Below are 26,419 nucleotides of genomic sequence, written 5' to 3'. Positions count from 1 at the left end.
GCCCTTCCCAACCAGATGTTGCTTTTATTTGTTCCTAGAACAATGAATCAGTGTCCCAGACTAGCATTTCTATTGTAATGAGGACTAGATGTCAGATAGATCCTGCATTGTCTGTGTATGTGCTTACACAACAGGGAGCTGACTCTGGCACAGTGGAAGAATGGAGATAGAACCTTAATATCATTTGACATTTCTCTTTACCAATCAGTCTGTAATCACTCCCAAGTTACTTTTACACACATCAGATTTAGGCCATTCTCTCCCCCTGTCGTTTGCATTCTACTCAGTTAAAACTGATTCAAGACCTCTTTGCATAAAGATTTCAGGCTATAGTACACCAACACATCACGGAAAGCCTGAGACAAACCACTTTTCTAGCAGCTTCAGTCACTGAAACCCAACTCCTCTTAGCCTTGCCATGACAACAGGCTGCTTGGGCACTCAAGTGCTGAGAGGAACACAGAGATCAGGTTGACTGTCCCTAGAGGACAGGGTCAGCAAGGACCTCCCACATTCCCTCTGTGTGGAGTTGTACTGTGCCCGGAACACTGCTGAAAAGCAAGTGGCTTTACAGATCCAGGCAGGTTATACAAGAACTGGAGGATTCCAGGTGAGGTAGATTAAGGTCAGGCCTGGAGCAGAAACAGCTGCATGTGGATGAGATGCAATTTTACAAGCCAGTGCCATCTGCTGGTTATACACAAAGCATATACATGTTTTAATATAAAGAATCTGCTGTCTACATATTGATACCATCTGGAGGAGAGGAGCTGTCATTCTTTGGACAGCTCTGTGGTTAGAGGAAGGATAAACTTCTGAGTAGCTTGAAGAACTAAGGGAGAAAAAGAGAAAAACTTGTAAGCAACAAAGTTTTGGTGTCTCTGAAAAGAATGCTACTGTCTCACAATTCAGTTTACCGTGGTGTTAGATCATGGCAGGCAGGCTGAACTGTGGCTCACCAAATTGAATATGGTTTCAACAGAAGAGAATACCTTAGTTCAGGGTTGAACTGTGGAGTCCTTGGTGCTGAGCTTGGTTGTTCGCTTGCAGACATTTCATTATCTGACTAGGTAACATCATCAGTGCAAGTGTGGGGTTTGTTGCCTGTTTATAGGGAATAGCTTGCCTTGCCAGTTTCGGAGAGGTGTAGTTTATGGTCTACCAGTGAGCTATGGTAGCTCACTGTAGGCTTAAAATAATCTGCTTTACAGATTGCAACCACTGACAAATGGCAGAAATTACCTATAACAGATCTTGATTCAGTGTCATCAGCCTGTATTTGACTTGATAGTTCTGATAGGCCTCCAAATATTCCTCTAAAAAGGGAGGAACTAATGTTCTTTTAGCTAATGGGGTTCAAACAATTCAAAACTCCAGACAGGGATACATCTTGCTCTGTGTAACATTGCTAGAACCTTGTTTCCAGTCAATGTTTTGGACTACGGTTCCCATCTCCCCAACTGGCAATGCTGCCTGGGGTTTATGGGAAAACCAAATCCATGAATTAATGCTGCATGGAAGCAGGATATGAGTACAGGGCCAAATTTCACAGAAGTGATATAATGAACCAAAGCATGTAACTCCAGGTTGTTATCCTTGGCAGCAAAGGTTCTGATCAAGCTGGTAGATTACAACCAGAATGAAACAAAAAAGGTAAAGAGGTATGAAAAGAGAAGACCATTTCCCTAAAGGAGAAGCTAACATCACAGACCAGGGATAGCCTTCCAGATTTTGTAGAGTCCTTGGTGCTCTGAGCTTGGTTGTTTGGTTGCAGACATTACCTGACTAGGTAACATCCTCAGCGCACTGATGATGTTACCTAGTCAGGTAATGAAATGTCTGCAAGCAAACAACCAAGCTCAGAGAGCACCAAGGACTCCACAGTTCAACCATCAGCTACAGATATTCTCTTCTATTGCTTCCAGATTTTGTTGAACTTCTAGTTTCTATCAGTTGTAGCCAGCATGGCCAAAGCTGAAGAATGATGAAAGCTGGATTTAAATTATCTGGTCATCCAACCCAGTATACTACTACTGTCTCATAGATTTCTGGAGAAATTCATGGAAAGGAAAAGGTTGCAGGAATTCTTGTCCCCCCCCCGCCCCCAAAACATGATCAGAAAATGTACCACCGCACTTTAAATCTTACGATTGTTTCATGACTGTGCCATTCAGGAATGTGTAACTAGCCAACTTTATATAATGAGAATGTCAAATCATCTGATACTGTTTTGTTTCAATCCTTTACCCCCAAACACACAAAAAAGCCACATTTAAGATGATTTTTTTTTCTCACTATAGTTTAATTTCCTTGCATTTTAAAACAAACACTTCTGTTTTAAAAAAATCCTCCATCAGATGCATGGAACAAATACCTGTACATACACATCAAAGTCACATCCAAGGGAGACCTCTCCTCCAAAAGGATTGGGCCAATCTAATACACAGTATACATAGAAAGAGATATATCTAAAAAAAATAAGAAAGCAATTTAGTGTTTAATGCCCAGCAAAATGTGAAGGCCAAAAAAGAAAAACAACCCAAACCCCAAGCTCCAGCCCCACCCAAATAAAATCCATCTATGAGATAGGAAGGTCAGGAACACCTCCCAAAGATGGTGGGAAGGCAGTTTCTGAAAGCAGTTTCCCAGGGAAGCAACTCAGCAATGCCTTTGCCATTGTGCCTGGAATCGGGAATGCCAAGTTCTTTGTGCTTCAGTCAGCTCTGCTGATACATTCTAAAGAAATAACAACTAAGAAGGAATGAAGCCCTATCTGGTTAGGTTACTTCTGGAACTTACATTTACATCTGAAGACATGCAAGTCAATAGCATTCACCCAGCAGTCCCTCTCTGTCCTCGTCCCCATACGTTGCTCTAATGACATAAACAGTTCTTAGGACATCCCATCTGCTTACCCAGGGGAAATCCTGGAGAGAATAAGCTAAGAGTTTTTTTTCTTAAAAAAACCCTTTTGTTTAGTAATGGGTAGCCAGGCTGACCAACCTTGTTGGATATTCTTCTCTCAGCAGCCTTATGCATCTCAAGAGTGCTTTACTAGAAAGAGCCACATAACCACTCTCAATGGTGACAAATTTTAGGAATGGGGAAGCTACAAATAGTCTGCTTCAAGCTATGTTAACATCATATTCTTTCCATCTCTGCTTCCCCCAAGAACCAAGGGAAGGTCCTGCTGTAAGATGGCAGACATAAGAGGTGTAATTCTTCTCAATCTCTGTTTTCCAGAGTTATGTCATATAACCTTTTAAAAGAAATCTAGATGAGATTCCCAAAGGTGGTAAATCATTCCAGAGGCCTGCCCATAAGGAGAAAATTGTTAGCATCCAAATATGTAGATTTGAAGGATCTGCTTATTTCAAACTCCTACTTTTTTTTCCTTTCTGCAAACATACAACCTCCATACTTCTGCCAGGTCCAGAGTGGAATTCTCCTGGGCAATACAAAGGGAAAAAAAAGTCTTACAAGCACTAGCACAAAGATAAAGGGGGAAAAAAAGTATTAATAGAGAAACTAGTGCTTTTGAGCTTTGTCCTAGTATTCAGCTCTATATTGCTTTAAACAGTCAAGTGGATAAGTTAACCAAGAGCTATCCTTTTAAAAAGAAGTTTGAATACACCGGAGTTGTGCCTGGAAACATTTTTCCAAGTATCTTCAAGCAGTGTACTTCAGGCATCCCTATGAACATAGGAATCAATTATTTTAAATATAGGGGACACAATTTAAGTATGATTTCCAGCTTGACCTTTGCTATTCCCCCAGATGGGGAAAACAATTTTTTTCCCCCCAGAAGCCTGTTTAAGAAAATAACCATGATGAAATCTGAAGCCTAAGAAAGCTGGTGAAAGCATTTAACACTTTTTTTTGTATCATGCTGTTTATTCCAGATTCAGTTGCATTTTCTCCTTCAAATCAAAGGGCGTATACGGCTTTTTATACTCTTATCTCATCATCTTCCTCGTCCATGAAGGAGAACTCCTTCTCTGGCTGTTTCACAGGGTGGTGCCTCCCATCACCCGGACAACTGGGGATCTGTCCTTTACAGGCTAAGGTACGTTGTTCCTCCCCCACGGAGGTGCAGCTGGAGACAGAACTGCTGTCTATTGTCGTACGGCTGGTGATGCTGCGAGCTGAGCCAGGACTATATGTGGCTGCTCTGTGGCCATCATTTTGAATCACAGAATCCAAGGCAAGTTTGCTTTCATGGCTAAACCATGGGGCTGCTGATGTCTCAGTGGAGCCAACTTCCCTTTGGGGGTCCTCTGCTCCTTGATAACCTGAGTCTTCTTGTTCCCACAAGTCCTTATCCATAATGCTCAAGACATCCCCTAACATGGACGGCCCCAGATCAATATGGAAGGAAAGGATGGACTCGGCATGCTTCATGCCATAGCTGCCCTTGGGGACGACTAAGGGCAAATCAGTAATATCCCCAAAATCACGCTCTTCCATGCCAGGACTGCGGGGTTTGGAGCTGAGGACAGCGGCAGCACCATTCATGTGCTTCTCCTCAAGGGTATTCTCCTCAGGAGCTTTCTTCACAGGACTGGAGGAGAGGCTCTTGGGGAGCTGCTTCCCATCACTCCTGTCTGCTTCCTTCTCGGTGAGTTGGGGAAGGGATACTGCATTCTTCACAAAAATAGCAGAATCCCTTAAAGAACCCAGCATGTCCCGCCGGTCACCACGTGTCACAGAATGAGACCGCTTGCTGCTGCGAAACTTTCGTGAGAGCAGGCCAGGTTTAGATGAGGAACCAGTCTCCTCTGAAGCCTCCTGTCCTCCCTCCCCACCCTTGCTGTTGAGGAAGGAGGTATCTCCAAAGGCGTCACCAGCCCGGCCCACATGCATGGTGTGACGGAAATCACCAAGAGGAGCGCTGATCATCTCAGCTGTCAGATCAGCCCGAGACCGGCGTTTAGGATTAGTAGAGTTTGTCACTAGCTGCTTCAGTATGGGCATTTTTGTGAGAAGTGTGAACTTGGATTACAGACAGACGAAAGTGTATTTCTATAGTTCCACAGGGAGTCCTCAAACTTCTTCTGGCCTTCTAGAACTCCAGGGCTAAAACATAAAGAGAGAGAGAGAGAGAAATGTTAGATGACAGCTGAAGAATGGAAATGCTGTCTCCATTTTGTAACTCAATGGGAAGCAATTCCTCAAGTCTCTAACTCTTCACTTTTAACATTGGCAAGAAAATTTTGGAAGACCGATAGCTGAACATTCTTGCAAGGCCACTGTTCTCTCTCCCTGTACTCTCTGCCATATACAAGACACCGAGAAATCGTTTTCAGAGCTTCCTTCCTCAAAAAAGGGCCCGGCTGATTACGCTTTGCAACGGGTACAAGACTACAGAACCGTGGCTTCAAATCTCAGTGGCAGTGAGGACTCGGAATGTACGTAATCATGATTCAAAATGCGCATTAAATGATAACTCATCCCCTTGCAGAAATGTGTTTTGTTTACTTGGAAGTAGGCTTACATGCTGTGTAGAACAGCCACCTGAGAGCAAATACAGGTTTAAATGCCTGCCAGCTCCATGAAAAGAGAGCTGAGGTGTATGCTTGCAACAGAACTGAAGAATCCAGAAGACATGTTTTTCTATCCTTCTCAGATGCAAACCTTTGCTCATTCACTTTTGAAAACTCTCTCCACTGTTTGTATCTAATTTCCTCTGAAACGTAAGTTTGACTCATAGATCAGTATTTCCCCAAAATTTTGTGTCTAAAAGGCAACCTTTCTCAGTAAGATTTGGCTGCTACTGAGATCGACAATTTTGTCAGTACCTTTAGCTGTCAATAGTTAAATTCCAAATATTGTTGATTTTTCAGAGATTTTGCTTCTGCTTGCTCTGTGGACAAACTGGTTTTACAGATATCAGCTTTCTAAAAGTAGTGCTAGGAAAATACTGAAAGAGCTTTCTCTGCCGCCTGACCAGCAGTCTTACAACAGATGTGTAGCAGTTAGGTAGCATGGGCTCCTATTGGATAATGCCAGTGACATCATTTGTGATGAGTAGTATTTCCCCCACATACCATGGCTAGTGCAGCTGACAGCCTTTTATTATGTAAATGCTCTTAGGATGGCATAAGACTGCATGAAAAACTGGTTTATTTTACATACTAATTTCTTAAAACTGCTTCAACTTTTAATTTTGTAATTTTTTAAAAAGATGTACTCTCCCCAATCTGTCTTTTAAAAAAAGGTGGTTTTCCATTGGAATGACAATGCCTAGAATAGTAATGTTGTTGAAATACAGACTTGCATCAAACAAGGAAAAGCATCTATAGTTGGGGAATTTTTTTTCTTCCTAGCCCTCAGTCCAATTCCATCTGTTAATAGCAAGCTACTGGTAGTGGATCAAACCTACATCCCACTTGTAGTTAAGTATCTCCAGTTCCACCGAAGCAGTTTATGCAGGGTGTCAGTTATGGGCAGTCCAACTGACAAAAATCAATCCTGTGTTTTTAGAAGGTGGTAAGAAGCATGAGCAGACAGTAAAGGTGTGATGCAGCTCAGTATTGGGGATTAAAATAACTTGAAAATAGAACTGTGACTTAAAAATAAGTGTGCAAATAAAAGCAAAATCAATCCATAAGCTAAGTGGATTTGTGAACAACATTATGGCCACCAAACTCATTAGCTTCCTTATTTCAGAAGGCAGGGAGAATAAAGTAAAGTGAGCGCTGAATTAGAGTCATTATACAAAGCATGTTCCATAATAAGCCAAATAATCATTGGCTGAAACCAACATCCGGCAATAAAATTTAGCCAAAGATTGACCATTATCTTCCATCGTGCTTATTAATAACAGTCTTACATGTCTATTCAGAACTACATTCCACAGACCCTTCAACCCAGCTTAGTGGCTATAGGAATGCAGCCTAGGCAATATGGCTCACTGCAATTCAGTCAAAACCCTTACTGCTACCTTTTTTCCCTTTTAATAATACTTCCAATATTTGGCTCTTCCCACAAGCCTTGGGGTAGAATGTGAGGGAGGGTGTTTCCCTGGAGCATCATGACTTTTTAGTGTAATTGTTTGGTGGGGAGGGTGCTGTTTTTATTGCCTTATGAGACATCCAGGGTTGTGGTTACAATCTGGGCGGCTATACAAGTCTAATAAATAAAATAAACTTACAGGGAAAAAAAATGTTAATTTTACTTAACATTTAATTTCAATTAAATGTTAAGTGTTACTTTCAATAAATTTAACACTTAACAGTTAATTTCAACTGGAATCTACAATCAAAGTAGAAAAATGTCTCTACATCAGTCTTTATTAAGATGTGAGGGCTAAAAGCAAAGAAAATGACTGGAGAACAGTAGCACCGAACTTGGAAGGAAAAAGAACGTGGCAGCAAATTTCATTTCCCTACACACATCTACGTTATCACAAACTGAACAGGTTGACAGCAATTTGACATGCCTACTGAAGTAAGTACGTTATGTCACCTAACAAAAGAAATGGTTTGCCATTTTTGAACTACCATTGCCCTGAGATTTTGAAGGGAACCAAAATTAAAAGGAAGGAGATTTGAGAAGAGCAAAGAACATTGCTAGAAAAGTAGAAGCTCTTCAGCTATTATTCACCTATTCCTGTTTCTTTAAAAAAGAAAAAGAAAAAAAAGTGTATGGAACTAGAAACAGACATAGCTACTGGCTATAAAAAGTTTTTTTTTTAAAAAAAGAGCCAAACACAGAGAGACAAGTAACAATATAAACTTTATAAAGAATGCATTCACTTTTTGTTAGATTAGGAGCCATCAGCCTACAAGATCCGGAGTGTTCTTGGTCTTTCTCTAATCGTTTGGTAATGTCAAGTCAAGATGCTGGTTATCCCCTTTAAAGCCCTACATGGCACAGGGCCAGGTTATATGTGGGGCTGCTTCCTCCTGAGGATATCTGTCCATCCCACCAGGTTGAATAGAGTGGGCATGCTCCAGGTACCTTCCCTTAAATATTGCCATCTAGTGGGAGCTAGGAGCATGCCTTTTCCATAGTAGCCCCCTACCGTACAGAACACCCTTACTCCCAGGATCCGGCACCCGCCCACCCCACTTTTAGCCTTCTGGAAGGCCATACAGAGCTGGCTTTTCTCCCAGGAGCTGGGGTAGAGTGGGACGGGAGCCTGTGGATGGCTTGTTGGGGGCATCCCAGGGGATGGATGAGGCACCAGTTTTTTTTGTTTTTATGGTTTTTTTATTGTTTTGTGGTTTGATTGTTGTTGTGAGCCACCCAGAGTTGTGCTCTAAGATGGACAGTCATACAGGTAATTCTTGCTTACCGACTGCTCGTTCAAGCGACCGTTCAAAATTACAATGGCACTGAAAAAGGAGATTTACAACCAGTCCTCGAACTTGCTACCGTTGCAGCATCCTGTGGTCATGTAATTGCCATTTGTGACCTTCACAGCCAGCTTCTGACAAGCAAAGTCAATGGGAAAGCCAGCAGGAAGTCGCAAGGTCACATGACATCATGCTTAACGACCGTGGGTGATTTGCTTCATGACCGTGGCTGGAACTGATATCATTAGACAGGTGCGGTCATGTGATGTTTCACTTTATGACTGCATTGCTTAGCAATGGAGTTGCCAGTACCAATTGCAGTCAGTGAGTGAGGACTACCTGTATAAACTTTTTAAATAAACCCCCACTTTGTTGTAGCCAGGGCCAAACCTAAGTGGGATAAAAGCTTCTATCCCTGCCCATCCTAATCACATCTTTTTCAGTCCTAAAGAATGCCTGAAACTAGTTGGCTAGACTGTGTCAGAATGCCGGTAGGATCACTCATGCCACTGAAAGTGAGGCCTCATGGATACAGAGCCTCCCTGTTAGAAGCGAATCCTGTTTATTCCTTGTTTTGATCAGCTATGCTGCTCTGAAACTGCTACGCGCAATACGGTGAGCGTCCCACATCCGAGGCAGATATATTGCCATTCCCTCTCCTGAGTGATTTAGCTTGCCTGTAATTACGTAATTTTGTCAAGCTGGCAATGGAGACATGACACGGCTGCATATATTACCTGAGCATGCCCCACCTTACTTTAGGAGCAGCACTGAAGGTGTGCAAGAAAAAGCTGTGGAAGGGCGTGGTACCCTGGAACTCCCTGACTGTTCTGAACTGTTCAGAGGTTTCTGTCCTCTCAACAATGCTTGAGAGCAAGAAGACTGACCACTGAGAATCACCCTTCAGTCACACTGTAATGGACAGTGTCATGTGCCAGCTTCAGAACCTGAAAGCATTGCTTTCATTATTTGAGACTAAGTAAAGGTGCGCAAATGGGGGGAATGGAAATCAAAACTTTTTATTTCCATTAAAATCACAAAACCATTTAAAATTTACATTTCCTTAGGGGAAGGTTAAAAATAAAGTGTCTTGAGTAGAAAGCATCTTAAAACACATCCATGTAGTCATCTTGACAATAATATAGTTGTGGTCCATCACTGCTTTCTTTCAGGTTTTTTTTTTAATTTTCCAGTCCAGCCTCCATTCTAAATACTAGCTAGATCCAGCTAACTGTATTTAGCTTTTTCCAAGATAACCAGGTTTAGTTAGGGCTTGCCACGGCTGTGACCATAGGGGAAGAGAAATTCAAAACGGAATAGTCATGAAAGTAAATGTACAAGTTCAGAAAGGTTTAAATTCAGTTTTAGCTCTCCTTCTCAGCAGAGAAAAGCAAGACCTGCTAAGATGCTGCAGACTGAAATGGACAACTTCTGCAGCATGAACTGTCATACATGTGCCAGGATTTTCATCAGGGCAATGGGGATTCTGTGTAACTGCTCACAAGATACAGTATGTATTGGCAGGATTCAACTTCTTGAACATATTTCCTTTTGCTTCACTTAAAAACCAGGCTTCTACCTGTTATAGAAGGCGGCTTGGGCTTGTACAATACACATCTAATACTTGGCATGGCCTCAGAAATTAAATCGGGCAATGGGACAGGCTTTTCCAGTCACTGGAGAACAGAGCTTGAGACGGATTTGTCCTTTTGTGACAGGCAGAATAAATCATGCAAAGTAAGCATCATTTAGGCATGGAACATCCTAGCATGTGTTGTTGGCTTAGCGTATGCAGGTTCCAGAATTTAACTTTACTGACGCAAATCCCTGACAGTCTTCACACATCAGAATATATATATAGCTGAGATCATAATACTCTTCATTAAGATCATACAGTGGAAGGATTCATGTTCTCCATCACTGAATTCACTAAGCTAAGGAACCAAGACTTTGGTTTTAGTCATACCTCCACTCTTGCTGTGGAAAATGCCTTCTACTATTTAGAAGACATTGTTTTCAACTTATCCTTGTTCCCACCATGTCCCTAGAGTAGTTTGATTAGCCTCTGATCTGTCAATCATGCTTGATTACACATCTGTGGGCACCATTAGATGAACCATTGGGGAAAAATGCTCCTTTGCTTGAACAATTACCACTATTCATACTTTAACAATGGTATTTTTTACCATTAACGCTATCCACTTAACATAGCAGTGAAGACATCAGGAACTTTGGGATGGTGCAAGGAAAAATATATTGAAAATGAATGAGATTTTTACAGCTACATCCACTGTTGTCACGTTCAATGCCATCTTAACTCATCAGAGGAGAAGCTCTGCTGCTGTGAAGTTATAAGGAATTCTGAACCTCCAAGCACTTGTAATTCTAGTCCATATCTATTATGCGGCCTGCTTAAAGAAGAAGCAGGTTTGGTGCAAATTAACTAGGATAGAAGCACTGATTTATCTTGTCAGTGGTGTTTTTGCACACATTTTCTGGCTGACTGTAAAAGAAATCGTCTTTTGATAGGACAGAACCCAAAAATGCAGATGGAACAGTGCTACTCAATATGAGGTTTGGGCCAAGTAGTCATTGGGCAGGATGAGTACAGAAGAACACAACATCCTTTTCTTCCTCCCCAGTAGATGTCAGCCTCTGGTCCTATTTTGGAAAGAGGAATGGCTATTACTGGTATTTAATTAGACACAACTCCAGCCACTAGCTCTCATCATGAAAGCTAGAAAGCCATTTTTATTACTGCCATTTGGTTTTCACTTCAGATCTTTCTGCTGGCCAGTCAAAAACATGGCGTAATCAAGATTTTCCAGTGCAGAGGCATGTGAGGTACAGCCGCTGTATGCAAGGCTGAAAGACTTTACTTAGAATTGATTGCTTCCTTAGACATGAACTCAGGAGAATGGAGCTTTTTAATGGCCTGCAGTAGCTTTGCTCTTCCCCATTAAAGTCAATAAAGCCAGAGAATATGCATATCTGGTTGGAATGGATCCAGTGCATTCACACCCACCAAAATAACCTAGCCTTGATATAAGAGTGAGCTGGCAGAGGGAAGAGTTATAGAAAGGACAGACTGTCTGGGTCTTCTGCTGAGGCAGCATTTCCTGGTTCAACCTGGGGTGATTTTTCAAAACAGAATCCCCCAGGGGCATAAATCTAGATATAGAGCAAGTCAAATCACTGGGTCATGCATCACATACACATCAATTCACAAGTACCTGATGCATTTACTGTATTAGCCTTCCCCAACCCAGCCCTTGCCAGATGTGTTAGACTACAAATCCCCAAATCCTCAGCCTGGATGATTCTGGGAGTTGTAGTCTAGTACAGTGGCCAGTTTGGGGAAGGCTGCACTATATAGAGGGGAAGGAGGATATTCAGGGTTTATATCCAAATGAGGAATACTGTTTTGAGAAGATGAGCCAACGACTTTCCAAGTACAGGTAGTCCTCAACTTACAACCATTCATTTAATGACCGTTCAAAGTTACAATGGCACAGAAAAAAGTGATTTGCGATCGGTCCTTGCACTTATGACCATTGCAGCATCCCTGTGGTCATGTGATCAAAATTTGGGTACTTGGCAACCAGCATGTATTTACAATGGTTGCAGCCTCCTGGGTTCATATGATCGCCATTTGCAACCTTCTCAGATGGCTCCTGACAAACAAAATCAATGGGGAACTGCATGATTCATTTAACGACCACAGCAAAAAACGTTGTAAATGGAAGTTCCCATCCCAATTGTAGTTGCAAGTCTATAATAATCACAAGTTAGGTTATTGTAATGGAAAGCAGGAAAGTAAGTTTGGTGTAGTGGCTAAGGCACCAGGCTAGAAACCGGGAGACCGTGAGTTCTAGTCCTGCCTTAGGCACAAAGCCAGCTGGGTGACCTTGGGCTAGCCCCTCTCTCTCAGCCCTAGGAAGCAGGCAATGGCAAACCACTTCTGAAAAACCTTGCCAAGAAAAAACTGCAGGGACTTGTCCAGGCAGTTGCCAGGAGTCAAGACACTTGAAGGCTAACACAGTATACTTCCTCTTCTAACAGCCTTGTTGAACATCTATTACACATGGTTCATACTAACCCCAAAGTATGTAGCAACATCTAAAATGGTCCTGGTGTATCCCAACACTTCAGTGATACCACCATCTAATAAACTCTTATTCAATACTAATTTACAGAATATCAGAGATTCCAAGTCTACAAACTATTCTAATTCTAAATTTGAGTGCTGATTCTTCAATCATCTCCAGATAAAAACCACTAACCAACTGCTAAAAGACATATCACTAGCACAATGTATTTGGAAATTATCAGGTGATTTAAAAAAAATTGCAATAGCTAAGCTTTACATGCATGTTTTTAATCAGATTTGAGCTAATTCTAGAATACATCCATAATCTTCAAGAGAAAAGTATCTTAGCATCTACAATGAAATACACAGGAATAATATTCTGGATGGATTGTACCCTCAAGCATCATCTGAAAGAACTTCAAAACTTAGGGCCCAATTCTGCCCTGGCTTCTTTCAATTTCTAACTCCAGGACAGATTAGACTTTTGCATGGCTCTTCATCCTTATTAATAAGCTGATGGCTAAGTGCCTTCCTTTTCCACTCTATTGCCTTTTCTTTTTGAAAGAAACTCTTCTCTCTAGAATATGCAATCACAGATGATGTTATTCACTACATTTAGAATTAAATCAACACCTTGAGAAGTTTTCATTGATATATGAGAAATACTAGGAAGTTAAAAAAAAAGGAAGAAAAGGGGGCCTCCTATATCCTTTAGTAACCAGTCTCATGATTAAAAGTAAAGCAAAATAGGCCGCCCCCTTTTCTCTCTCTCCTTTTTTAAAAAATGGCAGCTCTTGTTTCAGCTCTAGTTAGACATGAATCTTCTAAAAATCCTGTGATTATCATGCTGTTCCTTGGAGGAGAGCTGGACAGAGAATGAAGCTCAGCAAATCATATCCTAAACTCGGCAAAGGAAAGCTTTCTTGAATGCCAAACTACTTGAAATCATTTAAATGGATCAACTTGACCATGCACACAGGGTAGTGGTTTGACTTGCTCAAATGGCCAGCAAGGACCCAAGGATGACATATACCCAAACAGTCTAACAGGATTAGCAGAAGTTGCTTCCAGTGGGATCATCTTATAGAACACAGAGACTATCCTCATATTGTCAGGTGGACAGTAAACACATGAATTTTGCCTAGCTTTCAGCAGTGATCATATCTGAATATTCTATTAGAACTGAATACTTCACACATTCACTTTTTCAATTACGCTGAAAATGTAATTTTTCCATTCCTTCATCTGCATTCCTAATATGATAAATTATTTTTAGTGTACTATAAAACCACTTTTGGAGGAGCCATGTTTAGACACTGAATTGCTTGTAGAAACAAAGGTCCATTTATAGCCAAAATAAACATCTGAGCCATGGCAATGAATGAGCTATCAGTGAGCCCCAGCAACAGTCACACTAGGCCACAGAGCATTCCTACATTATAGACTCATGTTGGGGCCCTGAGGCTCAGAGGTACAAGCGTACTCACTTTGCATACAAAATGTGGCTCCATCTTTTGCACCCCCACTTAAAATTAACTGAGGAACTAGCACTGGAATAAAATCTTATCAAAGTACTGGGCTAGATGGACAGATGATCTGGTTTAGTATACAGCAGCATCAGGCACTCATATGCTCCAAGCATTTGGTATTTCTGTAGGGACTGTTCCAGAGTTTGCCTTCACTGTGATAGATATTCACACACATGAAAATGGCAGCACTATTCTCCCCATCACAATCAGCAAATTCATATTCAGTGCCCTAAGATTTGTCTTTGCAGGAAACCACGTTCTCTACAAAATAAAGGGATTCTTGGAAGGGAAGAGTAGCCTTCTGCATTTATTCACATGAGTGAAGGGTATAATTCTTTTCCAAAGAGAAGCCCAGGCACTGTATCTTCCCTTGCTACAAACTTCCTAAGAATAAAGAGAATTGTTAGATATGATGACTATGCCTGGTATTAGTTCTTCTGTTTCCTCTCAAAGAAGGGGAGCACAAAACTGTATCTGCACCACAACAAGCACCATATCATCAGGAAGCCACTAAGCTCTGTGCCTCAGTTGAGGGGCTCACTGGTGATGTCTGGATGTTCCTGACAGCTGTTTCCTACTGACCTGCAAGGAGGAATTTTAACCTGTACGCAGCTTCTCCTCTTGACCTCTGGGAAATGATAAAGACTGAGCCCACACACAGAGACAGGCAGGTGTGTAGTAGCAAGGAGACAGCAATGGGACTATTAAACTCCCTCCCTCCCACAAGCTGGAACCAACTATATCAGTAGGAGTGGATTTTCAAGAATGAATATGTCTGTCCCATCCTCTTCCCAAGAAAGCACATCTGTGTAATCCTTGGTGTATAAGCAAATAACCCCAAGGAAGGGTTTACCTCCTTTTAGGTCAGATTTCTCCAATCACTTTGCTACACATTTGCTCTGATTCAGCAACTGAATGCATGACTAGCACTGGAATTGGGCCCAGAAGGGCCCGGGTGAAACACGCTGGATCACTCTGGGGGATGAAAAGGTCACAGGAGCTGAGCTTTGATCAGTAAGCAGAACACAGATTAAACCTTCATTGGCCACAACCCTTCAAACAATCCTCTAAAACAGCAGAGGGAGGGGATAACAATGTCCTTTCTGTTGCCTGTTTTTATATTTACTGTGAAGTCCAGAATATTCTTATAGTAGGCCTCCCTTCTCTCTTCAGTACCCGTAATTTAAGTAGGAGTACCATTTAGCTCATGGCAGGATTGTTAGTACTATCTAGCTTTAGGAGACTGGTTCCAAGTGATCCAATAAACCTATTTCTTTTGATAGAGATTCGGCTACACCCTCCTCTTTCCAAAGCTCAATGTTTCTTTAATTTGCAGGTCAAGGCCTGGATCATGACATCTACCCTTTGATCAAAATTCTTGCTGGTGAAAAAAATACCTGGACTCATTACACCTACTTTCCAACATTAGATTTTAACCAGCTTGTCCTGCAGGAATCCTCCGCAGAAGACAGAAAAGACCAAAGGACCAAGCAGGTGTGAAATACCCTCCTCCGAGAGGTTGAAATAAAGATTGCAGCAAGAGCCACACCAAGTACTACTAGCGGCTAGAATTTCAAAGAGACAAGCTATGCAAACAAACACTTCAGTTCCCTGATGGGAAGATGACAAGCAGTGAAAGTTAAAACTATCCCTTTCTAGTCAGCAAAACTAACCATCTTTTGTCACAATTAATTCAGCAGAACCATGATCTAATTCATTGATTACAGATGTTTTAATTATATTGAAACTGTTTAATTAAGTTTTACCTCTATTGACATGAGGAAGACTAAGTCCATTTTGAAGGTTCCTGAGAAAAGTAATTTCCCTGTATTGAGGATGAATGGATGAATGGAGTCAAAATTCAATTAAACCTCACCACAATGCAAGAAATGGCTGTGTTTATTACTGGCTTCTCCATCCAGGCAGTTTTAAAATATTCTGATGGTAATACACCGGAGTACAATAAAACACGTTCAAAACAATTTGCATTCACATCAGGAGGGAGGCCTTATAAATGGTATGGAGTCAAAAATTCACCTAACGCTAGTCATGTTGGCTGCAGCTTATAGGAGGTGGAATCCTAAAATGCCAGTTTCTCCATCCCTGCTCCCACAATTGTTTTCTTCCTGTAAAATAAAGCAACCAGACCAGAACAAAATTTTAGCCTAAAAAAGGTGGAAGATGCTCTTATTTTTCCCCATCACTACATTTAATTACAAAATCTTAGAACTGAATAGCCTAACTAGTACACAGATTCACATCAATGTGCTTGCAGTCAGCACAATGGCATCTGAGTACAGAATTCATGCATGTTATTAATCCCGCAAATTAATCAGGGCACAAACTTTAAGTGATTTTTAGCTGCCTATGCTTGAATTCAGTACAGATACAATTAATGAATCTGGAGAATCTTATCCACCTAAACAAAAATCTCCACATTATGGTTCAGACAGGAAAGCTTCTAAAGTTTCCAAGTTGATTTCAGCTTCTTCTGACTTCATGGATATGTCCATGCAGATTTTTTTTTCCCTGCAAGATACAAAAGCATTTTGGGTGCCTTTCTTCCAGCACGGTTGTATCTGCACCAAAACAGGTCAAAGCAGGCGGCAGCACCTTGCTGGTTTTGGGTGATCTCAAGAAAATTAAGCAGGTTGGGACCTGGCTTGTAATTGGATGGGAGCCCACTGGAAAACCCCTGGACTACACATTAGACTGGAGAGTTGAAAAAGCATTCAGAATCCACCTCTGTCCCTGTGGGAGGTTTAGTCCGGAAGACCGAGATAGTGATAAGAACTTTCCTGTGGAGGGGTTGTTTCTGTACGCTCAAGCTGAGAGTGGCATGGGGCAGGTCCTGGCAGGAGCTGAGGAGCCTCAGTCAAATCTTCTCATGTCAGTGGGATGGCAGCATTTGCTTGGACAGAGCAAGCAGCTCAGGGGGTTGTTTACGTCTGATAAAGACCCAAACGATTGCCCTGGTAGCAAGCCACAGAAAGTGTTGCTCAGGGAAGTGCTGCTGTCAGCAGAGCCAGAGCCATCTGAAGTGACCAACCCCCAGAGCACAACCACTTGTGGAAAGTTACCATAGCTGCACTCTCAGCTCCAGTTCAAGTGAAAACAACCAAGAGCTACCTAGGATTGACTACCTCTCCTAGAGATCAACTGCCCATTGCTCATTATGCACATGGAATAAACCAACATCAGAACTTAATTTAGCCCACTTCACCCAAGCTTTCCCAGGGCAGCCCAGTTGTAGAAAAGCCTGCTTGACCCACAAACCCCAGACAGAAGTCGGCCATGAAGACAAGTTTGGGGGGTTGGTAGAATTGTTCTAAAGGAGTCAAAGCTGAGGATTTCCAAATCAAATTAGGTTCATTCAGGATTAGAGTTATTTTCATACCTTGCATAACAGCCAAGCATTGGCCTGATCGAAGGCAGCATTTTTCAAATCAAAAGAAGCACAAGTAGGCACGCAGAAGGGCTGGGAAAATAGGGTGAGAAGGGAAAAATTCCACTGCTTTTAAGAAGCTAAGAATACAAATAACCCACCTCCCTTACTCCTACTTTAGAAACCTCCAAAGATTTGTTGTACCAGATAAAAGCCAAGTTCATGACACTTAGCCATAGTTTGCTTAATCATTGTTTAACAAACCACCTACCACTGGCTTCACACAAGACACTAAACCATGCATCTTGGTTTATAAACAGTGTTGATTGGGTTCATACATCACACTGAGTTATAGACACACAAACCACAGTTCGGCATGGCATGCTGTATAAGCCAGCCAGTAAGAAACCTCCAGTTCACAGCTATGTTTATATCCAGCAACAAAGACACAGAAAGTATGTATCAACATGTGTGTGTTTGTGTGAGAGAGAGATTGAGTCCACATATTATACTACAGTACATCATAATGCAGGCTGTTTCATCTTGGCTTACAGTGTTGCATGAATCTAACCACTATAGTGCCTAAACCATGGTTATGACTTAGCATATTGTATGAATTCATATAATTGTGGTTTAAGCAACAGTTTTACAGATTACACATACGAACTCACTATCTGTATGGGTGTAAGTAAACACTGTTGAGTTGGCTCTATCATTAACTTTCTGCTCAAGATAACTTTTAGCAAGGGGGGGAGGAGAACCACAGCTATTGCTTATCAGCTCTGCAGAGGAAGAAAATTAGGTATCAACATCTGTCCAAGGCCCTTATTCACCTAGTCTTTGCACAGCTATTTCCAGTAACCTATGCAAAAACCACACTTAGAACAAAAGCTGCACAGACAGTCTCCAATATTGCTTTTAGCCCGGAAGGGTAGCTAAGCTTTTAAACAAATTGTTTGTATTATTACCTGCTGGAAGGTCTAGCCACAAACATGTTGGGATTCAAGCCCATTATCTAATTTGTATCTTGCTTTAATGGCCACACTTCTACCCAGGTTCACTTTCCAGCATAAATTGCTTAGAGGAAAGAAAAAGGTTCACAAGTATAAATGACTAAGTTGAAAGACCTGTTTTCTCTGCTGGGGAAGAAGACTTTATTCCCAACTACTTAATACAATTGCTAGAGCTACAAATTCCACGTGAAGAGGCCAGAGTTAGTACAGATGGAAGTTCCAGATTTGAAGACAGGTATCTCTTGCTACCTATTGTAACTGAAGCCCTACTAAATGTTAACTTATCCTTAAATGCTAGAAAACAATAGGATCAGTGTTGCCAAAGAGAAACAAACCTATTGTATTTACCTAAAAGGAACACTACTTCTGGTTCTCCCAAGTAATTTACTTTTCCAATTGGTGGTTTTCATAGATACATTGAGAAAATTGTACGAGACAAATGAATTTTTCTTTCCAAGCTTCCTTTTTAGAAAGGGATCACGTTCCTTTTGGGGAAATATGGTAATTTTCAGATGTGGCTCCAAGATCAGTCATAGTTCTTCCCACCCAACCCATTCTAAGTAATTTCCTTCATGAAGAGTTCTTGAAACTCACAAGTTACCAGCAGTTTTATAAAACTTCAACTGGTCTGTCCCCTCTAAGGAACAAGTGAGCTTCCAAATATTAAACTGAGGAAGCAATTCAGCCAAAGTTCCAGCAAGGCAGCACACATTCCATGGAGTAATGCTACTAAACCCAGTGGACTTTACTTCTGTGTAAGCATACATGTACCCAGGCTACACATCAGCAAAACTGAGAAAACTTAATGCAGTTAAGTTCTCTATTGTCGGGCGTTAAAAAACCTTTACCTATACCATCCCTCCCAACAAAGATAGCAAGATTATATAGAGTTTATTTATTTATTTAAATTTTATCCTGCCTTTATTATTTTTATATTGGAAAAGTGAGACAACACAACTCACTAATATTTAAACCATTCATTAACATCTTCTCTGAACAGGAAAAACTCTACATGTGTGGTTTGTACATATGTGGGCACTTAGAAGCCCAGCTACATAATTCATCACCTCTAGGAGCTAGTGGCCTAAACAATTGCCAAACCCTGCCACCACACTGAAAAGAATATCCCTTTTTCAACACAGATCACATACTTCGCCTTGCAAGCTAAGCACGCTGCCTTAGTTTCTAAGAGCTAAGAAGGATCCTCCTGGAATCAGCCTCTAACACTCTGAGCCCTGGTTAATGAGACAAGTTTATCCTTGTTTTTTGCAGCAGCGGATCGAAAAGCTGCACAACAGAGCCACTCAGAGAACTTGGCAAGGCAGCTTGAAATTTAAGCAAGGCAGAGGGAAAAGGAGCGTAACCCTAGCCATTCCTTTTGTCTGGAATTCCAGTCCAGAGCTCTTTGTGAAGCTGAATTTCAATACCATGGAACAGAGAGGCAGAATCCTCCCTCACCAGGCACCTTGGAACAATCACTGAGGGCTGCAATCAGAGCATGTTAAAAAGAAAAATAAATTGGGGGAGGGTGGTGGTGTATCGTACCAACTTGCAAACAACAAGCAAGCAAACCAAAAAAAAAAAAAAAGCCTCTCAACTGCTGCTCTAAGATGAGTAGCTGATTATATTAAGTGGACTCTTTGTTGATTTAATAAGGCCCGATAGTGCTGTCGTGTTTCCAACTTTTGAAGTGGCTGCAGTGTCTAATCCTTCAGACCGCTCACTGCCCATTTCGACTGGAGACAGAAAAGACAGCTCAGGAAATGTCAGAACCAGAGCACAGCTTTTCCTCGAGTTCAGCACAGTCACCCCTCAGGGCTGCTTTTCCTTTTCAAACCTGACCTCCGTCTCCAAAGACTCGCCTAGAATTCGGAAGGGATAATCTCCCTCCCCCTGGATCCACACAAGGCAGAATCCTCCTTTCGCGTCCGCCCCTAAGCAAAGAAGCTCTTGTTTTCCCCCCGCGGCGATCCACCCGGCCCCGACCGACATTAAGAGACATTTGTTGGGGCTCTTCCTTTGTTTACAAAGGGCCGAGAGCTTCTCTCTCTCTCTCTCTCTCTCTCTCTCCAAGTGCATTTCTACCTCGGTAAACCCAGGGATTTATTCAAGGGCGACCTGCCGTAACTCTCCCCGAGGCTTGCAATTCGCTCTCGGCGTAGCACACGCGAGCCGCAATCCAGCCGCTCCATCCATTCACAGGATCTTAAGGAGACACGCTCCGGTTTATTTTATTTTTTTTCCTTCTCGAGACAATGGAACAGCTGCTTCTTCCCGAAACAAATGAGCCAGAAGATACCTGCCGGCCTCCCACGGTTTTGTAAAGGCGACCCGAACTCGGCAAGGAACAGCCGCCGCTTTTCCTAGCCTAACCTGAATCGAAACAAAGCGCCGCGATTCCGGGCGCCCCTTCCGTCTGCTTTTCCTCTCCCCCCGCCCCCCTCCCGATTTTTCCCTGTCTCCCTGGGAAGCTGTGCGGGGGGAGGGGCAATGGCCATCAAGGGGATGCCGACGACACATCCCCGTGAACGAGCGGAGGGGCCCCGGCTTCCAGCCTGCAGACAGAGCACAGGCGCTGACTTCGAAGGAGCGGGTTTTGGATCTGCACCCAGCGCTTCCCGATGCAGGGTCTAGGGGAGAGGAGGGCGCGCCTTCTCTCTCCACTCTCTTTCTCCTCGGCTTAAACGTAGCCTAGACCTTCATCTCTGAGTAGAGAGGCCACATTCAAAGGGATTAGAGGGTTGGAGATAATGAGCAAGCAGCAGCGCTTCTTCCCCCTTCCAAAGGGGAACCCTCCCTTCCCCGCTAGTCCCATTGCCAAGTGCCCTCGAAGAGTAGCCGGCGAAGAGCCAGCCCACAAGCGCCCGCCCTGCCTTCCCTCCTTCCTCACCCGCTGCCTCGAGAGGTGAAGGACGAAAAGCCCCATCATTCCCAGCCGCCAGGGCGAGGCTACCTGCCTTGGCCCGCGTCCTCACCCTGCTTCTCCCGCACACGCCCCCCGGAGCCGCGCCGCACCGCGCCATCAACAGCCTCTGCCCCTCTCCCGACAGGGGCTGTACCTGTGAAGGAGCGAAGCAGCGCTGCTCTCGTCGCCGGCGCAGCAGCTGAGGCGCCCCTCCGCTCCCACAGCTCCATCCCCTTCCCGCCTTCCCCTCCAGCTTCCAACTGCTCAAATCGAATTGGCTCGGCCTCCCCTCCCCGCAGCCGCTTCTCGGGCAGTGACGTCATAGCGCCCGCAGCCCAATGGGCGGAGGCGACGTCACAGGCTAGCTCAGGCTTCCTCCATTCAAAATCGCTCCAGCCCGTCCCGGGGTCCCAGAGCCGAAGGCGGGCGGAGGAGGGCTGGGCCCTGAGCGGCTCCCCTCCCTGGTCCCTGCTGCGAGTTCCCTGCAAAGGAAAGGGGGGCTTTTGAGTCCCTGTCACACCAAGCCCCCTGCAGGGATACCAACTCTGTGCCGTCATAGTTAACGGTCCACTGAACTGAAGAAAAGATAAGCGACCCGGCACGGGATTGCTAACCGCACTAAAGACCAGGAGCAAAAAGAAGCGTGTTGTTGCAAGCTGTATTTCCTTATCCAGGAGAAAGTCCCACTGGAAATCTATACCTGAAAAAAAGTGTCTTTCCAGCCAGATGCTTTAAGCTTTCTGCAATATTTAAAATGATTATAATTAAGAACACATATTGAGAATGTGCAGCACAGTGATCAAACAGAACATTAAAAGCTAATACATTGGATTAAAAATATTTGCTCTCTGGTGCAACTTGTTTTTGGCCTGAGAATTGGACTTGGTGAGGGCATCTCAAAAGGCGGGCAGGGCAGGATGGTAACTAAGCTGGTTTTAATTTGATTACATTTTATATTAATTAAAGATAGTAACCTGTCTCCAATTTGCAGTTGGTTCCTGGTGAGTTCCTGGCTGCATCTTTGCACTTTCTTTGGCAAGAATACAAATGTGGTTCGCTGTGTCTCTGTGTCTTTTCCCAGGATGTTTTTGACCTCCCAGCCTAATTTATTTTTTAAATACATAAAGTTGCCAGTCTCTGTTGCAACTCTGGGCAGTGTACAATATTAAAACAATTCAAAAATATAATCCAAAAAATAACAAGTCATGGGGGGGGGGACAAGCTCTAAAAAGAGCCTAATAACCGAGAAAGGTCCTGCACCCAGTCTAGCCCAAGGCCTGCAGGAAGAGCCAGGTTTTAAGAACACTCTTGAACAAGGTCAGGGCAGGGCCAAATGAAGCTCTGGGGGATGTTCTTCCATAATCCTGGTATTTCCTGTAGGTCCCCCATCTGAGTACTAACCAGGCTTGATCCTGCTTAGCCTTTCAAGATGATCCCAAGTTAGCTAGGTGCTGCCACCTAGAGGGCACTAATTTGATTCTTCCTGTATATTTTATCATTGACTATATTATTGCCTAAAGGAGGTGGAGGAGCTCAATTATAGCATCAAAGACATGGCCAGGTGCTGACTGTGGAAGATCATGAACTGCCCATGTGCAAGCTCCAAGTTGAGGAGGAGGAGGCCAGTTTCCACGATATGATCTTGAACATACGTCCACCATTTTCAAGGAGAACGTTAGTAACTGCTTTGTAGTCCTGAACCTCATTGAAAGAACCAGAGGAATTATGGAATGAACTTAAATAAGTTGTTACGGATGAATGTGAAAAGAGACTGCCAAAAATGAAGAAAGAGAAGGAAGCAAACTGTATGTCGGAACAAACCATGGAAATTGCCAAGAAGAGAAGCTGAAGCCAAGAAAGGCAAAAATCTCAGAAAGGAACTTAACAAAGCGTGTCAGAGAGCTATTAGAAGAGACGAGAAGCAGTATTAGACCAACAACTCTAAAGACGCTGAAGATGGAAACAAACATGGAAAAATAAGGAGAGTCTTTTAAAAGATCTCCGAACTCAGAAGGAGGACCCAACCTCTGATTGGTATGCTAAAGGACGCCAATGGACAGATAGTGACCGGTTCAAAGGAGATCAAAGGAAGATGGAAGGAATATACTGAAACAGTATCCAGTAGAGATGTCAACATCCAAGATACCTTAGAAGATATTCCTCAGTTACAAGAACCTCTAGTATTAGAAGATGAAGTTAGATCAGCACTCCGGTCATTATCAAGTTGGAAGGCTACAGGAACTGATGGAATGCCCACTGAAATATGGCAAGCAACAGAAGAAAAATCGGTCAAGCTTCTAACCAAGCTATGCCAGCAAATCTGGAGAATGACGCAGCTGCCAACCAACTGAAAGAGCTCAATCTACATTCCAATACCAAAAAAGGAGACTTAACAGTGTGCAAACTATTATATAATATCCTTAATTTTGTATGCTAGTAAAATAATACTTAGGATCATCCAATGCAGATTAGAGCTCTACATGGAAAAAAAGATGCCAGATGTTCAAGCTGGCTTTTAAAAAGGCCGAGGAACATGAGACATTATTGTTGATGCATGCTGGATAATTAAAAAGGCCAAGGAATACCAAAAAGAAGTCAGTATGTGCTTCATCGATTATAGAAAAGCCTTTGATTGTGTTGATCATGTCAAGCTGTAAAATGTGCTCAGAAAAATGAGAATCCCAGAACATCTCATTGTCCTCATGAGACACTTATATACAGGTCAGGAAGCCACAGTCTGGACAGAACATGGTGAAACAGACTGGCTCCAGGTTGGTGAAGGAGTGTGACAAGGCTGCATACTCTCTCCCCTTATTTATTCAACCTCCAGTATATGTGGAATATATATTAGAAGCTGGATTGGAAGAAGATGAATATGGTTTTAAAATTAGAGGGAGAAACATCAGTAACCTGCACTGTGCTGATGACATTACCCTGATAGCCGAAAATGCAAAGGATCTGCAAGCTCTAGTACTAAAAGTCAAGGAGACAGTGAAAAAATGGGACAAAAATTAAATATAAAGAAGGTCAAATTAATGACAACAGGTAGAACAACCAGCCTTAGAATTGACAATGAAGATATTGAAGTGGTGGAGTGCTTTGGCCTTTTAGGATCAGCCATCAATAGTAAAGGAACAAACAGTCAAGAAATACACTGCAGATTAGCTCTTGGCAGAGCAGCCATGAAGGCCTTGGAAAATATATTCAAATGCTGTGATGTGTCTATACCTACAAAGATCAGAATTGTGCAAGACATGGTATTCCCTGCTCTATGGAAGCAAAAGTTGGACTTTAAAGAAGCAGGACAGGAAGAGTATTGATGCTTTTGAACTTTGGTGTTGGAGAAGACTCTTGAGAATATCATGGACAGCCAAGAAAACAAACCAATGGATCATTGAACAAATCAACCCAGAGTTCTCATTTGAGGCATAAATGACCAGGCTCAAGTTATCCTACTGTGGACACATTATGCAAAGACCTACCTCTCTGGAGAAGGCTCTAATGCTGGGAAGGGTGGAAAGAAAGAGAAGAAGAGGATGACCAGCAGCAAGGTGGATGGACTCAGTTACAGAGGTGATGAGTACACCATTGGGAGATGTGAAAGAACAGGTTAGAAGATTGTCTTAGAGAAAATCTATGTGGTCACTAGGAGTCAAAAACAACTTGATGACACATAATTAATCATCAATCAATCATGCATTTTATCATTTCCCTTTTCTGATACATTAAGATTATAATTATCTATTTTATCTTTTTATTGATCTATTTATATTGTAATTTATATGTTTTAATTTTGATCTTATTGTAAACTGCCCAGAGTCCCCTTTTCGGGAGAGATGGACGGTGATAGAAATTTGGAAAATAAATAAATAAATTTCATTACAAGTTTTGCGACTTATAAATCCTGGTTACAAGCCTCCATTAACTGGATTCATATGAGAAGATCAAACCACATTTTGGCTTAGCATGTTGTGTGAATACCATTGATTGCTATTTCGTGTGAGTTTATTAGTAGGGCCAAAACCATTAGAGTCTGTTCCTAACCACAAGGACACCAAATTACTCTAACAAAATGTGCACATGATTTTATACTCAGGTATATAAGGGACAGTGTTTGTGTCCCAACACATATTTCATCACCTGCCCTTTCCCCTTTTGGACACCTGTGGCCAAAGCTTCAAATATTGCAGACCAGAGCAAGAGCTTCTGCAAGGTATTTTGTTAGTTGAGGTGAAGGACAAGGGGCCCTTTTCTGCACTTCACATACCAAAGTCCAGCAGAGTGACTGATGCATTGTGCATGGTGATAGGACAACATGCACCACTGCACCTGAGGGGAGCTTCCTAGGGCCAAGTTCAGAGCAGGCTGTGTGCCACATGCAAACTCACACCCTTGTCCTTCAATTGTGGCTGATCTTCCCACCTCTCCTAATCTTTTGCCTCATCTTGCCTTGCTGATTGGTAGGATCAGCCCTGCTATAGTTTCTAGAGTTCTCACTGATCATATACTGTTATCTCTGAATCCGAACAAATCAAGATAGTTTCCCTGTTTAGTGTACAGAATATAATGCCATCTGAAATGTTTCGACTTATTTTTCATTTTGGGGTGGAAGTTCTGAAATCTTTCAATCATATATTGGTATACAATCCTTGGCCATGCCAGCCATGCTTTTACTTGGGCATAACCTCTCTTCAAATAATTTTATATATTTCATCACTGATATACATCACAGTCTGATTTCTGGATTTTGAATTTTGCCCTTACCAGCCTAGTCCTTATATGGATGCTGAATCAGAGAACAAGTAGCACTCAGAGACAAGAGCTGCTTCTTTCTTAGCCAAATCTTTCCCTGTGCTTGAACACTCGGTTTGCAGAGTTCTGCCAGAAGTATTCTACAGTCTTCCACCTCTGCTTGGACAGCAGCCCGGCGTGATGGTAACAAAGGAATCCTGCTCTGATGGAGAAGACTTTTATTGCTCCTATCTGTGGTTCCAGCTGGGCAAAATGGTGCTGCCTGTATTTAACACTAAGACTGATTCTCAAGGAGCATCTCAGACAATTAACATTTCTGGAAATGAGAGTTCTGCTAATCTGTAGAACAGTGTTTCTCAACCTCAGCAACCTTAAGATGTGTGGACTTCAATAGCATTCTGGCTGGGGGAATTCTGGGAGTTGAAGTCCACACATCTTAAACGTT

At 42.5% G+C, this 26,419-nt stretch overlaps 1 protein-coding gene across 2 annotated transcripts; it reads right to left on the bottom strand.

The window, feature by feature from the left end:
* Positions 1–2,282: 2,282 nt before the first annotated feature.
* Positions 2,283–21,477, bottom strand: CDC42EP4 (CDC42 effector protein 4). Of its 2 annotated transcripts, XM_063293429.1 has the most exons (3): positions 21,377–21,477; positions 20,403–20,522; positions 2,283–5,076 (listed from the first exon to the last, which is right to left on the bottom strand). In XM_063293429.1, exon 3 carries the CDS (start codon positions 4,972–4,974, stop codon positions 3,949–3,951), a length of 1,026 nt encoding a protein of 341 aa, XP_063149499.1. In that variant the 5' UTR covers positions 4,975–5,076; positions 20,403–20,522; positions 21,377–21,477; the 3' UTR covers positions 2,283–3,948. The 2 variants fall into 2 exon arrangements, with proteins under 2 accessions (XP_063149499.1, XP_063149498.1); XM_063293428.1 differs by lacking the exon at positions 20,403–20,522.
* Positions 21,478–26,419: the final 4,942 nt, after the last annotated feature.

Source organism: Candoia aspera, chromosome 2 (assembly GCF_035149785.1).
Source record: "Candoia aspera isolate rCanAsp1 chromosome 2, rCanAsp1.hap2, whole genome shotgun sequence".
NCBI classification, from domain to species: Eukaryota; Metazoa; Chordata; class Lepidosauria; order Squamata; family Boidae; genus Candoia; species Candoia aspera.
The sequence above is the reverse complement of the archived record's forward strand: the minus strand, read 5'-3'. Positions and strand labels throughout refer to the sequence as shown.

Excerpts from the sequence above, each read along its gene's own strand:
- CDC42EP4 (XM_063293429.1), bottom strand. The coding sequence starts at position 4,974 with ATGCCCATACTGAAGCAGCTAGTGACAAACTCTACTAATCCTAAACGC.